We start from the raw sequence: 16,746 nt of genomic DNA, 5'->3' as shown, positions 1-16,746 counted from the left end.
AAAAACTGACCGCTCTTTTTTACATTTTTCTTTGTTTCAAGGCCATCCCAGGCCGTCATCACATCCAATTACTAGTCTGTGATCACGCTTTCCACTCGTGGTTTCTAATCAAAATTTAAGTGGCTACTGCCTCCTATAGGAGGCGAAGCCACATGTGTTATTCCTTTGTGATAACGCTATCATCACAGGCATGGTCACGGCGTGAAATGCTCTTGTCGTGAACGCATTTTCAAAATTCACCAATTAAATGTTCCTAATTAGCACAGATCACTTTGATCCAAAATTAAAAATCTCTCCTTACTCAAGGTTAAAAGAGATAAGAGATATCGAGGCCTACCAATGGACGTCGCGTCTCGCTCTGAAGAATGAAATCGGTATCAAGCGTGAACAAAGCATCTATTTCATTTAATGTGTACATGTCTTAATTTACATATTTATTTGGTGTCAGGGACAATAGGCAATTTCACGTTTTTTTTTTGTTTTCTTATCAACAACCTGATGGGAACAGAAGGGTTACGGAAGATTGCAAGTAATAAATGTAATTACTTTAAGCTTCTGGAAAGAGCGATGGGCCATTTGATTTTTTATTCATTTCGAACTCCTTCCTCCTCGCCACCGTTTCAGTTAATTACATCGCTAACCCCTAACTACTATCAGCAACTTATATAGGTACCATTAAATGATTAATAACAATTGAGAACTAGCATTGCTTGTGCTATGAGAATTGCCTTGTAAATAAACCAAGGAGTACGTTAAGTTATTTTAAGCAATCCTTACTTCGAAAGCTTATACATGTACGCACTACATGTAATTCACGCTGAACAGTGGTGAGCAGTTTTCAGTTGGGTGTCAAAAGTCATAACTTGATCATTCCTATTCCTCTACTATCTCTAGTTTACGATCATAACATTCAATGTTACTCACGAAAGTTCAATAGTGAAAAATATCGACCTTACATATCAATAGTTAACTAGTTATAAAAGCATTCACGGTGAATTGATCCGTTTTCAGACTTTTCAAGTCATTGCACCCGGCTGTGGTGGAAATTTTATCATGGTTTTGCCGCTATCAAAGCTTTACTACATCATGTACGTTGCATTTAATCTAATGTTCACTTTACGACACTCTGTCGAAAGCGTTCCAGGTAAGATAAATGTAATCATTAAGAGTTATACAATTTCTCTAAAACATAATGATTGATTTCATTATTCTGCTCCATTTACAGAGTTTAAAAAGCTAACCTACAAAATGACTCAACCCATCTCAGTTTCTTCTGAGTAGACCATCTACGATTTACGATGTATTTTTTTTTTAATCTATGAAGAAGCTAGCGAGTGTTGCGTTTAAATTTCTTTGCGGGCACAGAAGATAAATGATTGACTAGGGAATCGTGTGTAACTTCATTCCTATCCCTTAAGTTTCACCCTAACCTTAACCCAAAATACTTAACACTAGCATTTGGGATTTCTTCTCCAATCCATGATTAAAGGTTTCGTAGGATTGGTGCAAGGACATGAGTTTTGTTTCAAACCTAATTTTCATTTTTGTGTGAAACTGCGATTAAAAAAAAAAATCAAGCTCTAGTGCCATATATCACCGCCTCACGCTAGATAGTATTTACCAACAATAGTCCTTGAATAACAGTTTTGCTTTGTCTTCTAAGCAACAATCAGACTGAATATATCATTAGCACTAAGAAAAGCAGCATCTAATCTTTTTAAAAATTAGCTGAAACGAAAATTATTATGCCGTGCTATATTGTGTCCTGTTTAGCAACTTTTAACGTTTTGAGAACAAAGTTTCGTCATATTTTGCTTCTTATTGTGCCGATTGACGTTCCTATATGTCTATTCTCTTCTTTTTTGTTTGTTATTAGTTCCTTTAGCAGAAATTGATTATTTGTGATCATTGCGAAAGAGATGCATCGTAAAATGTAAAACTAAAAGCAGCTTTTATAGTAAAAGTTAACAGGAAATCATAGCGCATAAAATCTACAGAAGAAATTCACTGAATGAGGACCTCGCAAATCCCTGAAGCAGATGTACCTCAGGATCAACTTATGAGTCCTCTTCTTTCTAGAATTTTTTTGCTTCACATTTAGTTCGTGCTACAATAGCGCGAATTACAACCAGGTGGGTGAAAAAATTTGTAGATGAAGTAGGATCCACAGTTTTTTACAGAAATATGTTTAGTGTATTTGCAACCAGTAGGGCGATCACTAAAGCAGACCTTGCTTTTGACTTCACCATCTTCCACTTTAGGATGAGTAGCATCCAACCAACCTGACCAGTCTGCACCACATCTGTTGACTGGCACACGTGTTGTTGGCATTTTTGTTCCTGCAGCTCCCACAAAACGATACCATCCCTCAGCGAGTTTGTTGTCGCAAGACGACAGAGGGCCTGAGTTGCTTTTCTTCCTACTGGCATCACTCAGGTTTTTGTAATGATAGCAAATATCGGCTATAAAGTGAAATAATAATTGCAACAGGGCTTTAGTTATTTGAATCAGTGGTTCAAAATCTTTTCCACTGCCTTATAATTCTGTCTGCTTGCCAATAAAAATACACATGCATCTATTGTAAGAGATCAAGTAGGATATCATGACTCGACGAGGCTAAAACAGTCATAATGGAAATCCAAATTAATTCAGCAGGATCTGGATCGGAGTTGAACGACATTGGCCACCTGAGAGGTAACAGTATCCAACACTGCTTTGACAAGTTACAAAGTTTGTGAAAAACCAAACATACCTTTGCATTTAGAACCATCCCCAATGTATGTGGGATTACAAGAGCAGTGGTATGAGCCCTGGGTATTGATGCAAGAGGCATTCGGATGGCATTTGTTCATTTTAATATCATGACCCTCCTTACATTCGTCAATGTCTAAAAGAGAACAGTTGTACTTTACCTTACAACCAAAATGGAATAAATCATAGTCTCTGCAAGAATGAAGAAACTAAATATCGCAAAATTCAGTACTTGAAATCTTAATAACTCCAATGTTTGTTATATGAAGAGCAAAATTGTATTCATGCAAAATCGGACATCAATGAGAATATGAAGCGATTAGCAGTCGATCGGCCATGTATCATGATACATTAAGAGAATAATGCCAGTGTCTAATTGTGCAGCGCAATGATTACATTTTAGGTTGAATTATTGCATTTTGTTGTAAAGGAGTTTTTCACATTTTCGCTTGAAGTTATTTCAATCTGTCATCGAGCGGTCAGATTTTGTTTAAAATCATACTCATATGACATTTTTAAAAATATTTTGAACTTTCACGAAACTACCTCGCCTTTAAAACGTCTGAGGTTTTGAGCCAAATTTGCGATTTTATTTCATTCTATTGTCTGTAATTATTGCAACCTCCAACCAAATTAAAGATAAAAAAGCAAAACGCATCAAAATTATTCATTGACATTTCGGGAACATGACCTACGAGATCCGTAACATGACTGAAGACATCGTAGAACAGATTATTAAGCACATCATTTCCTTGCTATATGGTACTGAGTAATTTGGCGCCATTTAAAAAAAAACTAAAGCACAAGTGGTCATTTTAGGCATTAAGAGAAAAATAGAATAACCTTTTCCAAAAAGTTCTCCCTCGAATCCAGAAGGGGGGGGGGGGGGGGGGGGGCAAGCAAAGACACTGGATTTCACCCGACAAGTAAATCTACGATCCGGAGAGTAGTACAAGTTCAAGAGGCCACACAGAGGAAATCATTGCAAGGTCTAGAAAATACTACTGTTGAGAGAGAGGATGGTTTTACAGATTTTCCTCCAAATTATAGACGAACTGGATCGTGTGGGAGCAGAAAAGGAAGACTACATACCGTAGTCATTGCAAAAAGGATGATAGTGCCGATTACCGTGGGGTTTTTGCACTGAGTGATGTCGTTGTGACACGAACTTTCAGAAATTATGCAAAAATGGAGGAAATGATTTCGTAACGCAGTTGTTATGCAATCTAGCAATGACGTCCGCCCGTTATGTGAATTTGATATTCTTTCCACAAGAACTCTCCAAAGTTATGAACCAAGACTGTTGAGCAGATAGATGTGACGACTAAATATCATTTGTTCCTGTCACCTAGAAATCCGAGCAACCGCTGTCTTAATTAGACGTGAGAACAGTAATTCAGAATAATGAAACGATTGAAAAACGGGACCGAGAGCCTCTTCGTATCAGCCCAGTTGACAGGGCCGGCCCGGTTTCCAAGATCTCGAAAAGTCAAAACGAAAAACAACAAACAAGCACACAAACCAAAACAAAGCAAAATGAAAATACACAAAAGAGCGAAAGATGAATACATTACACACGCTCAATAAAATATAGTAAGGATTTTTCTTAGATTCCAGGTATTAGCACCTTATACAATGAGAGAAATTTACGCCACTTTCAGCAGCTAAAGAACAGTTGTCATACCGGCATTGAAAATCAGAAAAAAATCTCATAGAGGTTCATTTCAAGTGTTGACTTAGACTCATACCCTTTTCACAATATTCTCCTTCGAATCCAGGAGGACACAAGCATCGATATCCCTTGAGTGTAAATCCAGACTGGCAAGTTGAGTTATTTTTGCAGTAGGAACTCTTGTCACAAGCGTTCTAAAGAAGAAGAAAAATTAAAATGAAACAAGAAACGGAATACCGAATGATCGAATACACGAAAATTTGTATAAATACTAATTATAGTTACTCAAAGGCGATCATTTCGAAAAATCTATTTGTAACTCACCTTCGACCCACGATAATAAAAATTGGTATCAGTTGTCAAGTCACTGTCGTATTTCAGATGCGTGGCGTTATTAAGTTCACAGATGTAAAGTGGTTCCTTATCCTCTGGATCTTTTTTGAAGTTAAGACTGACACAGTCGTCGTTCAAGTAGCACATTAGCTCACAGTCATCCAAGTTATTGACACGTTTCTTTTCAATGGTATGGTTTACCAAACATCTTTCAGCAAAGAAGTAGTAGTCCGGAAACACCATTGCGCGCTCTCGCTCTAAAATAGACATAAACAATAACATAAAAATACCGTTATTTTAGAGTTTGGGGGCTTCTGAGGTACGGAACATTTACGGCAAATATTTCGTGTTTCACATGAATTTGGAAATTTAAGAAGCTCGTACGATTTTAGATGAGTCTATCATATCAATAGAAAAGACGAGCTCATCAAACACTTCGTGAAAATTCCTACTACAAAGGGAGTTAATCGGTGTTTGCATTTTTGATGTAGCTGTCATAAGTGTAATGAACAAAGTTTAAATGCTTTTATAGGGAGCCTTAAATACCTCAAAAACTTTGACCAGGGATCGTCTTAAAGTGCCTTTTTTTATAATTTGGTTTTACACCTTATATAAACAGCTTGACTATTGAGTGTTTATTAAAAAAATGTATAACTGAAGAACTCCCTTGCGGCTCTTTTCTTCGAACGATTATCGTGAACAGAGGGAATTTCATGCAAATTTAAGCCGAGGAAAACCATTCTTGTTTTGCGTCAATGAGCAGATTTGTATTCGTTTTCGAAAGTTTTCTAAACGGACAAATGTAGAATAAAATTTTAATTTTTTTTAATTTTGCAAGCCAATGTAAGTTGTTTGAATTGCTTAGCTATGGTGAATATAATCATCTCTTTATTTTCGTTACTTGTGTTCTGAAAACAACTCATTTATCTGTTCATCGTTTTAATTCATTAATTTTTTTTCTCGCGTCGAATAAAGTCCACCCACATCATTTTTCTGCTGTTGCAAAAACATTGATCACAGCAACAGAGTTACACTGAAAAATATATATTTGCATAAATTTCAGTCTAAGGACTCCTTGCTGTGAGATTGATTACGAAAGAGCACAAAATTGGAAAATTGCACGAACCTTCTGTGCAAAGTTTTGTTAAGGATCATCTCAATGAAGCTATTTGTTCTTTGACAAGTTCGAAAAGTAATATTTAAAAGGATTTTGCGTCAAAGGTTTTATTTTTCAACCCCACTCAATAGTTATATTATATGAAGATGGGCTATTTTGATAGACAAATATCTAAAACCAGTACAAATTGGTCTATTCCAAATGCCAGTATTGTTCTTCTATAAAAATAACCTCGCTTAAGTTGGCTAAGAGTAGCTAGTTCTTCTTCCATGCAAATTATCAAATTCCCGTCTGCAACACAACAACGAAATGTTTTTGATAGAATTTATTATCCGTCCATGTAAATATGAGCTTAGCGTTAGGATTGAAGTGGTTTTGAATGAAGTAGTTCTTCATCGTAGAAGTTCTTGGTTTTTTTTGTAACAACTGCAAATTTCCGATATGGTTTATCATAATAATACGCCTTTGTTAAATACTGTTAACATCTACAAAAGAAGTTTACAAGACTGAGGTTCCTTCCTTTAAAAATCATCTTTGTTAAATTCAGGTTTTTAATTTTGTCATAACGACACGTTAATATGCTCAGTGCATCAACTGTTGTAAATCAGCGAAATAGAAATAAAGACTGACGGAAAATAGGATAGCACGGGCTGAAGTATGAATATAGGGATGGAAAATGATTCGTATTTTGCAACTCACCTTTACCAAACGTCAAGTAAGTCATCGATGAAGTCCAGACTGCGAATATCAGAAACGCTGAAAATTCCATGCCTTCTCAAGACAACGGAGCTCAATATTGATGCTTTTAATATGCCACCAGTTTCGTGTTGACCACCTGCATTTAAAAATGGATTAATTAAGTAATAAAAACCGACCTATTAGTATTAAAAATTGGATGTTAACAAAATTAACAGCTGTCAGTCCTGACCCTGCAAATAACATACGTTGGTACGCGTTTTAAAGTCTGCGAATGAACACGTTCCTACAAAAATATGGTAATAAAAATAAATCTTATGTACCGACAACCCGGCTCACGAAATTCTACGGGATAATGGTAATCGGTGTGTAGGACCAGAGAGGTTGGCGTAACCTTATCCCGTTACGTTAGCCCTGCCCTCGCTCAGTTTGCTTCACTTTACAAAAACATGAATTCTTAATTTGGACTATATCTTGAAATAAATCAGAAATTATAACATAAGCCACGTTCTCTGGTGGATTGTGAGTCTCTTGTTCTAATTCGACGAAATGAACACGGGAAACTCCGTTCTGAATTTCGAATATCATGTTTGCAGTTGTTAAGCTGTACCACCCACTTCACTACATCGAGCAGAATATTTTCATGTTTGGCCCTCCTGCTTACTCGAAATAATATAGGAACGCAATAATTTAAATATGTTTTTCCTATTTGAGGTCCTAAGTAATTATTCCCTTTATCTTCCCTCACTTTCGTTGAACAAACAGAAAATCTCCTGTAAACTGCGGATTTTAAACAACATAAATTCCATAAATTTTCAGAGCGACTTACAACCTACGTCTCGATACATCAGGATTGAATAAAGAGTGCCGAGGCAGAACCCATCAGGCACTTTATAGTAATTGAGCTCGATCCAGTGTAGACAGCTGCTATACTTCCAGAGCCCTAGGAAGACGACGCTCTGAATGTTGTTTTAAGCGTCACCTCCATCTCAAGGATAAAGCAAATTGATATTTGGAAAAAGGGTGCCGTAACTTATAACTGGATTCAGCCAAACATCCAGTATCGGATATGTATAGATAGAAACTGTTGATTTCAAGCCAAGATGATTATTAATATTAGAAATGAACTGCTTTCTTCCTGTTTGGGCCCTGCGCGCCAAAAGATAAACTGGTAAAATGATACTAGGTGAAAAATTTAATTTAATGCAACGGATTGACTGGAGTCATGCGTCTTGGACTATAAATTATTATTACTAATTCCTTGAAAGTGTCCCCTGTGGTCAGGTGCCGAAGGCGTTATAATTATATAATGACTGACCCCCATAAAATCCTATTGTGCTCCCTCTGCATTACATTAGCGAGTTCAGTCGAAGAAGGTAATTAAGAGCCTGTCTCTCTTATTTCCACCCGGTCAATTTTGCGTCAAAAATAATTTTGCCTGAAACTCTGTTAACAGAAAGACTTTAACTAGGAAAGAACTAAATTAGATTTGGTTTGATTCGAAATAATTTTCTGACTGCATTACGGGCCATAATTATTTCCCAGTCCGTAGGGACCGTCGCAACGTCTCGAAAATTGAAAAATAGGCATATTTTGTAACGTTGTAAAATATTTGATTCGCATAGTTAAGCCACAGAATTTATATCAGATTGCTTAAAAACCTTTCTAGTTTGCCAAGAAAGTTAGAATTTGCCCTCTCAACAAATTTGAAAAGGCGAATTTTAGCATATTCTGACCACTAGAAATCGCCATCGGCCGATGGCCGTAAATAACCTTGATTTAGACGCTAAGTTTTGGGATTTGGGACCTGGTTGACGATTCTATCCTACACAGCCGTTAAGTTTAGACATTTATAGGCAAAAATATGCAAAAACCCTTGTACGTTTTCGATTTTTCAAAAGTTATGACCGTTTGAATCAGCACATGTACGAGCATTCGCGATTTTTTCGCCTACACCAAAATCGAACCACTGGAGCAGATTTCGTCATAAATACAGCTTACCCGCTTTGCAGCCCGGCTTCATGGCTCACTTCAGAATTTTTCTAATTACCAAATTGGTGAAATCCATGATAACTTCAACAAATAGCTAGGTATTGCCTTCGAAAAGTAGGCGGCATCCATCGTGATTCGTGGTATCAAAACAAATGCCGGAATTGGCCACATTTCGCGGTGAATCACCCATTTAACATCGCTGCAGAGCTGAATTTTTTCCAAAATCAGAATATAAACTCTCCATGTCTGGAAGCTGAGGGAGAAATGAAGGTTTTAGGCTTCTGAAGTGAAGAAATAATCGCTTAAATTTAGATCCAGTTCGATGTTATACTGTTCTCACAAAGGTCCGCACAAAAGAGAAGACCGCTGATAGCTTGTGCCGTAGGTTGTGCCATATGGTTTTGTTTTGTATCCCAAAGTAATATTTGGGCAGAAAAATTTTGGATGAAAAGAATAAATGCTTTTACCTGGAGTTTGATATCATATAATTAATAAATCAATTTCAAATATCCTGAGCTTGCTTCTCTCGGTTCCGCGTCGATTGTGTCCACAGAACAGCAACCTGTCAATAGCCGGAGAAATCGGCTACCAACGTGTTAAAAACTTGACACATGCTTCGTATGAACAGATGTTATAAGTGTTGCTTTTGGTAAATTTTCAATCGATTTCATCAAAACATTTCACTGACTACTAGATATTATAATATATTACACTATAACAACGCCGTCAGAACTTGGTATCGGAAGTAAAGGTAGTTTGTATCTGTAGAGCATATTCTACACTTTCAGCCACCGTATAAGACATTGGTTACACAAGTCTACTGAGAAACACACTGACAATCACTAATCACGTCTGACAGTTTGTCTATGAGGATCTGTTTTTTGTCTCAATTTTACAGGGATCTCAAAATGACTACAGATGGCTCTCAACAAAACCACACTGAATTTCTGAAGTGTGTTATTGTGGTAACGTTCACAGAGGTCCTACGTATCGTAGCAGATTGGATGTGAGACTTTGATCTCTTTGTTAACTTTGTCTACCAGATCTTATCTCTCGGAATTTTCCTGGACGCATCGGATATCTTCCTCCTCATCCAGTGATATACCGATCACACCCTGATCTTTTCGCCGCATTGCTGCTAGCCGGGAGAAAAAGCTCTGAACTTGGTTCTTTGTCAGCTACTGTTCTCTAGTGAACAAACGTGCATTTGATTCATTTTTCGCATTTCGCATGTCCACTGCAACTTGGGCGGGGTCGGCCTTTCGCCCAGTTCTTTCTCCAAGTGTAAACCGTGCCGTTAGGTATTCTTTTACCTTCTCTGAAAATCTAACGCTGCCCCTTGGTTTACTTACGGCCCATCCTGTTCGTAAAGACGAGTGGGGCGAAGTATCCACGGGAGAAGTGAGTGGTGTACTAGAATCTAACGAACAGCTCGAACACTCGATACCAGCGGTATCTACCGACGAGAACTTAAGGGCCCAGTCCCTATTGATTGCATCATACTGGCTTTAACCTGCTGACTGTATGCTTTCCAACGTACAGGTGCAGCTCCAGCTGCGAAAAGGTTTCGAACACTTCAACACATCCAAACACAGAGCATTCAAATAATGGCGTTGTACTCTCTGTTTCCTTGCTGCCCTTTGAACGACGCTTGACCACACGCTTTTCAGGAGGATCATAAAACCCTTGAGATTCTATGGTTTTAAGGAACGTTTGACCTTGGCGCTTGATATAAATTACGTCATATGGAATGTACTTCCCTTTACCGATGCCATAACATTTCCAAACTCTCAGACCGATATCTCCATATTCGAATCGAAGTTGTGGAAGCTACTAAAATGCTCAATCTTATTTATACAGAGAGTGTTCTTTGATTCGTCTACTATTCTTACTGCAGCTGTTGTTCCCTTCACTGGGTGTTTCGTCAATGCGTATCCTCTGTCCAATGAAAGCTTTAACAACCTCGCTGAAGACTCGCTACAGACTGAAGCCTCTCTGGTTTCGAAAAAGCACTTGCATGCCATACTACACTTGTAGGCCTTCCAAAAAAAATAAAGGGTTAGCGGGTTCACCCGCAATGATTAATGCGGACCTCTGTTATGCGCGATAGTGCAATCGTTCAGCTTTAAATTCCAAAACGCCAAACTTCGACACATAGACTTACAAGTGGAGTTCTATGACTGATTCTTGAAGAGAATGCAGCTGCAATCCAAAGTTTCAACGGGACATTAAGCGCGAAACATGGCTTTAGTTTTCGAGTTTAGTTCGCAACAACGAGTCAAAGAAGAGTATCGACAGATGCCGACCGCTTAATTTTGGAGGTATTTGCTGGAGTTATCATAAAGTCCAGTTCACCAGTTTGGGAAGCGAGGAATATCTGAAATTTCACATAAACCCATGATTTCTCCGGCTATTGACAGGTTGCTGTTCTGTGGACACAATCGACGCGGAACCGAGAGAAGCAAGCTCAGGATATTTGAAATTGATTTATTAATTATATGATATCAAACTCCAGGTAAAAGCATTTATTCTTTTCATCCAAAATTTTTCTGCCCAAATATTACTTTGGGATACAAAACAAAACCATATGGCACAACCTACGGCGCAAGCTATCAGCGGTCTTCTCTTTTGTGCGGACCTTTGTGAGAACAGTATAACATCGAACTGGATCTAAATTTAAGCGATTATTTCTTCACTTCAGAAGCCTAAAACCTTCATTTCTCCCTCAGCTTCCAGACATGGAGAGTTTATATTCTGATTTTGGAATAAATTCAGCTCTGCAGCGATGTTAAATGGGTGATTCACCGCGAAATGTGGCCAATTCCGGCATTTGTTTTGATACCACGAATCACGATGGATGCCGCCTACTTTTCGAAGGCAATACCTAGCTATTTGTTGAAGTTATCATGGATTTCACCAATTTGGTAATTAGAAAAATTCTGAAGTGAGCCATGAAGCCGGGCTGCAAAGCGGGTAAGCTGTATTTATGACGAAATCTGCTCCAGTGGTTCGATTTTGGTGTAGGCGAAAAAATCGCGAATGCTCGTACATGTGCTGATTCAAACGGTCATAACTTTTGAAAAATCGAAAACGTACAAGGGTTTTTGCATATTTTTGCCTATAAATGTCTAAACTTAACGGCTGTGTAGGATAGAATCGTCAACCAGGTCCCAAATCCCAAAACTTAGCGTCTAAATCAAGGTTATTTACGGCCATCGGCCGATGGCGATTTCTAGTGGTCAGAATATGCTAAAATTCGCCTTTTCAAATTTGTTGAGAGGGCAAATTCTAACTTTCTTGGCAAACTAGAAAGGTTTTTAAGCAATCTGATATAAATTCTGTGGCTTAACTATGTGAATCAAATATTTTACAACGTTACAAAATATGCCTATTTTTCAATTTTCGAGACGTTGCGACGGTCCCTACGGACTGGGAAATAATTATGGCCCGTAATGCGGTCAGAAAATTATTTCGAATCAAACCAAATCTAATTTAGTTCTTTCCTAGTTAAAGTCTTTCTGTTAACAGAGTTTCAGGCAAAATTATTTTTGACGCAAAATTGACCGGGTGGAAATAAGAGAGACAGCCTCTTAAGTCTCCTGTACGGTCCAAGTTTCTAAGGAAAATAAGGGCGAGGTACTAGGGTATCCTTCAAAGAAGACCATCCCTGGTCAAACTTTATGACATATTAAGCACCTGAATTATCGAATGCACGGAATTACATATATATGACACAGTTAAGCATCGGTTTCAATAAACAGTTGCTTGACTATCGAGGGTTTATTAATCAAATGTACTACTGAAGAGGTTCCCTGTGGCTTTTTTCTTCGAACGGTTATCGTGAACAGAGGAAATTCATACGAATTGAAACCGAAAGAAAACGTTCTTGTCTTGCGTCAATGGGCAGATTTATATCAGTTCAGTACAAAACCCAGAATGACATATATTTTTTTTACTTTTGCTAGCCAACGTAGGTTGTTAGAATTGCTTAGCTATGGTGAATATAATCATCTCTTTATTTCCGTTACTTGTTTTCTTAAAAAAACTCATTTATCTGTCATCGTTGTTAGTAATTCATTTTTTTTTTCTCATTTCCAAAAAAAATGTCCACATATTGGTTACAGCAACATCGTTTTAAAAACAATGAATGATATAAACTTGAATAATTTCAGTCTAGGGGATCCTTGCTGTGAGATTAATTTTGGAAAAACAAAAAGTTTGAAAATTGCACGAAACTTCTGCGCAAAAGTTTTTTTTAAGGATCATCTCAATCAAGCTATTTGTTATTTGGCAAGTTTAAAAGCCCACACTTCAAAAATTAACTCTTGGGAGACTTTTTTCAATTCCAAAAAATGGCTAAAAGGTGATGAGACCGGCTACCCTTTTTTTATAAACAATGTCTTAAAACCAGAAAGAGTGGTTTGTTCCAAATGCCAGCATTGTTCGTCTATAAAAAATGACTTCGCTTAAGTTGACTGAGAGCGGCCAATTTTTCTTCCATGCAAATTATTGAATTCCCGTCTGTGAACCAACAACGAAATATTTTTGATGAAATCGATTACCCGTCCATGTAAATATGAGCTGAGTGTTAGGATTGAAGTGGTTTTGAATGAAGCAATTCTTCACCGTAGCAGTTCTTTTTTTTTGTAACAAAATACTTCTGCAAATTTCCGATTTGGCGCATTATAATAACACACCTCTGCTAAAGACCATTGATGTCTACAAAACAAGTTTACAAGACTAAGGTTCCTTCCCCTTAAAATCACGCTCGTTAGGCTCATCTTTTTAGTCTTGTCATACGACACCTTATAAGCTCAGTGCTTCAACTGTTGTCAACCATCGAAGTAGAAATAAAGTATGATGGGAAATAAGATAAGACGGGGATAGAAAACGATTCGTAGTTTCCGTTTAAGACAACAACATTATAAACATATACTTAAGAACATTAAGTGAACATGCCTAGATAATGCAGTGAGCCAAGTTCCCTCGGGTTTCTGAGAAACAATATCTTGAAATTTTCAAGATCGATCCTTAGATTCAGCATTTGTTTTTTTTTTTTGTTTTTTTTTCACTCTTAGGGGAAAACCCCTAACAAGATCGACTGAAGCGTCCATAATTGACGAAAAGAAAATTCTCATAAAGTATGGTAATCGGTGTGAAGGACCAGACAGTTTGTCATAACCTTATCCGCCGAAAAGACGTTAACCTTGCACTCGCACAGTTTGCTTTCATTTTCCAAAAACATGAATTCTTAATTTTAAAAGACTTTATCTTGAAATGAATCTGAAATTAAAAAATAAGTCACGCTCTTTGATGGATTGTGAGTCTCTTGTTCTAATTCGAGGAAATTAATGAGGGAAACTCTTTTTTGAATTTCGAATATCGTGTTTGTAGTTGTTAAGCTGTACCACCCACTTCACTACATCGAACAAAATTATTATCATTTTGCCCTCCTAATTATTCGAAATAATACTGGAACGCACAAAACTAAAATAATTTTAGGTCCAAATTGATAAGTTATTTCATCTTCCCTCACATTCATTAACGTCAAAATCAATAAATGATGAGTTCTAAGAAGCTCTTTAGATTGAACAAACAGAAAATCTCTCGTAAACGCCTGATCTTAAGATACAGAAATTCAATAAATTTGCCGAGAAAATTACGACCTATGCCTCGGTGCATCAGGATTGTATGAAGACTGTCAATGGCTCATTATAATAACACACCCTTGCTAAATACCATTAATGTCAACAAAACAAGTTTACAAGACTAAGGTTCCTTCCCTTAAAAATCATGTTCGTTGAGTTCAGGATTTTAGTTTTGTCACAATGACCAGTTATAAGCTCAGAGCATCAACTGTAGTGAATCAGCAAAATAAAAATAAAGAGTGATGGGAAATAACACGAGCTGAAATAAATTATTTTTACACAGAAATAACACCACGTGCATTCGATAATGGGTTAAGTGATAGATACCGACACTTTTCTATTGAATATGGGATGTTAAAAAAATTAATAGCGGTCAATCCAGACCCATTGGAATGATTGAAGCAAATAAAATATGTGGGCACGCGTTTGGGATGTATGGAAAGACTTTGGATTTGGCGAGCTACGATTCTATCGGTGTTTACCTTCAGATTAGACTCAGACATTTTGCCACACAAATTTCCATAATATTAACTTCAATTGCTCCATAACTATAGTCAATGGAGGAAATAACATTATAAACATATTCTTGAGAACATTAGGTAAACATACTCCGTTACTGCATAAAAAGTCAAGTTCCGTCGAGTTTCTGAGAAACTTCAAATTTACAAAATCGATCCATGGATTCAGCGTTTTTGTTTTTGTTTTTTTGTTTTTGTTTTTTTATCTTCAGGGGAAAACATCTCATAAAATTGATCGAAGCGTCAAAAATTGACAAAAAGCAATAATCACAAAACATGGCAATAGAAATATAAAAATCTCATGTACCGACAATCCGGGCTCATGAAATCATACGGATAATGGTAATCTCTGTGTAGGAACAGACAGGTTGGCGTAAACTTATCCGCCGAAAAAAAAAGATTAACCCTGCATTCGCACAGTTTACTTTCATTTTCCAAAAACATGAAGTCTTAATTTAGATTATATCTTGAAATAGATGAGAAATGATAAAATAATCCACGTTCTTTAAAGGATTTTGATAGCACCCACTTAACTACATCGAGCAAAATATTTTCGTGTTTCAACCTTCTACTTACTATAAGCAATACAGGAATGCAACAAGTTAAAGATGGTTTTCCAATTTGAAGTCCTCAGTGACTAGTCATTTTATCTTCCCTCATATTCACTAACGTCAAGATTAATTAATGATGAGTTCTAATAAGCTCTTTAGTATGAAGAAACAGAAAGTCTCCCCTAAAACTACTGAAATTCCATAGATTTGCCCAGAAACTTGCAACCAATGTCTCGATAAATCAAGATTGCATAAAGAGTGCCAAGGCAGAACCCCTGGAATGTCTTATAATGATTGAGCACGATACAGTTGTTATACTTAATCCAGAGCCTTGTTGAGACGATGCTCTGAGTGTTGCTTTAAGCGCAACCTCCACCTCAAGGATAATAGCAAATTGATATTTGGAAAAGGTGTGCTGTAATTTATGATTTGATTCAGCCAAACCATTCAGTATCGGATCTGGCCTCCAAGGCCTTCATTGGAATACCTTCTAAATTATAAAAAAATTTCAGATTTTCCTTCGTTAGACAAAATTGCTAAAGACTTAACGGGACCTGTGAGCCAACAATTAGTTCCCGACTCGTATTTCTGTTTAGGAGCCATGCAAATCAGCTTCCATATTTTTCAAGGTTCTTCCATTTCAAAATCATCAATTTTGGGGGATGAGACAAAGCCATTTTTGAAAGGAGATCTTTATAAGTACAGAGAGAAAAAACAGCCATAGTTTTTGACAATTTGGATATTTCAAATAAAGAAGATTTTTGTCATTAACTCTATATTTTTTTACTGTAATTTGAACCCAAACAGCGGGTCAACATCATAGCATTAAATCCTCTTTCATCGCTCTTTGGAATTTCCTGTCATTTCCAGTTTCACAATTTGTGATGAGCTTGGAACGGCCAGCACTGACTTTTTCATAATTTGGCACTTTTCTCTATTTACGGTAATGATGAAACTACAATTTCGAGAAGGGGTGTAATTATAAACTTAAAGAAATATCACTGAAAAAAGGTTCAAAAAGGAATCCCGTTGTAGGAAACTAAAAATTAAGGATAATGATCTTGTTTATTTCAAATAGCTGAAGCTGTTTTCACGCCAAATGTTTTTTATACCCATATTTGGAAGCTCGGTAAATTTCATTTTCGCTTGATTTCAACTACACAGAAATAGAGGATATCCAATTTATATCATGGAATGAAAGTCAAACTCAAGTTATATATGCATTAAGTATGATGGTTTCTTACCTTCAAAGATCCAACGTTCTGTGGTGCCCAACTTTAGTATTATTGAGCCAAACGCGTTTTCTTTTATTACTGTCTGGTAGCTATGGTTACGATAGAATCTGTTGGTTTCAAGCCAAGATGATCATTAATATTAGAGATGAACTTCCCTCTTCCTGTTTGGGTTCTTTGCACCAAAAGGTAAACTAGTGAAATAATACCTGGTGAAAAATTTAACCTAATGCAAA

General features: G+C 36.9%; 1 protein-coding gene across 1 annotated transcript in view; it reads right to left on the bottom strand.

Moving 5' to 3' along the window:
* Positions 1-431: 431 nt before the first annotated feature.
* Positions 432-16,746, bottom strand: part of LOC136280676 (uromodulin-like) — a 37,916-nt gene continuing 21,601 nt past the window's right edge. The window contains exons 3-6 of the mRNA XM_066166318.1: positions 4,748-5,013; positions 4,500-4,617; positions 2,753-2,887; positions 432-2,462 (exon numbers count right to left, since the gene is read on the bottom strand). Of these exons, the coding sequence (XP_066022415.1) occupies positions 2,098-2,462; positions 2,753-2,887; positions 4,500-4,617; positions 4,748-5,013 (884 nt within the window). The 3' untranslated portion in view covers positions 432-2,097. The remainder of the gene's footprint in view (positions 2,463-2,752; positions 2,888-4,499; positions 4,618-4,747; positions 5,014-16,746) is intronic.

The sequence above is a fragment of the Pocillopora verrucosa genome, chromosome 5 (assembly GCF_036669915.1).
Source record: "Pocillopora verrucosa isolate sample1 chromosome 5, ASM3666991v2, whole genome shotgun sequence".
NCBI classification, from domain to species: Eukaryota; Metazoa; Cnidaria; class Anthozoa; order Scleractinia; family Pocilloporidae; genus Pocillopora; species Pocillopora verrucosa.
This window is presented reverse-complemented; position numbering and strand designations above follow the sequence as displayed.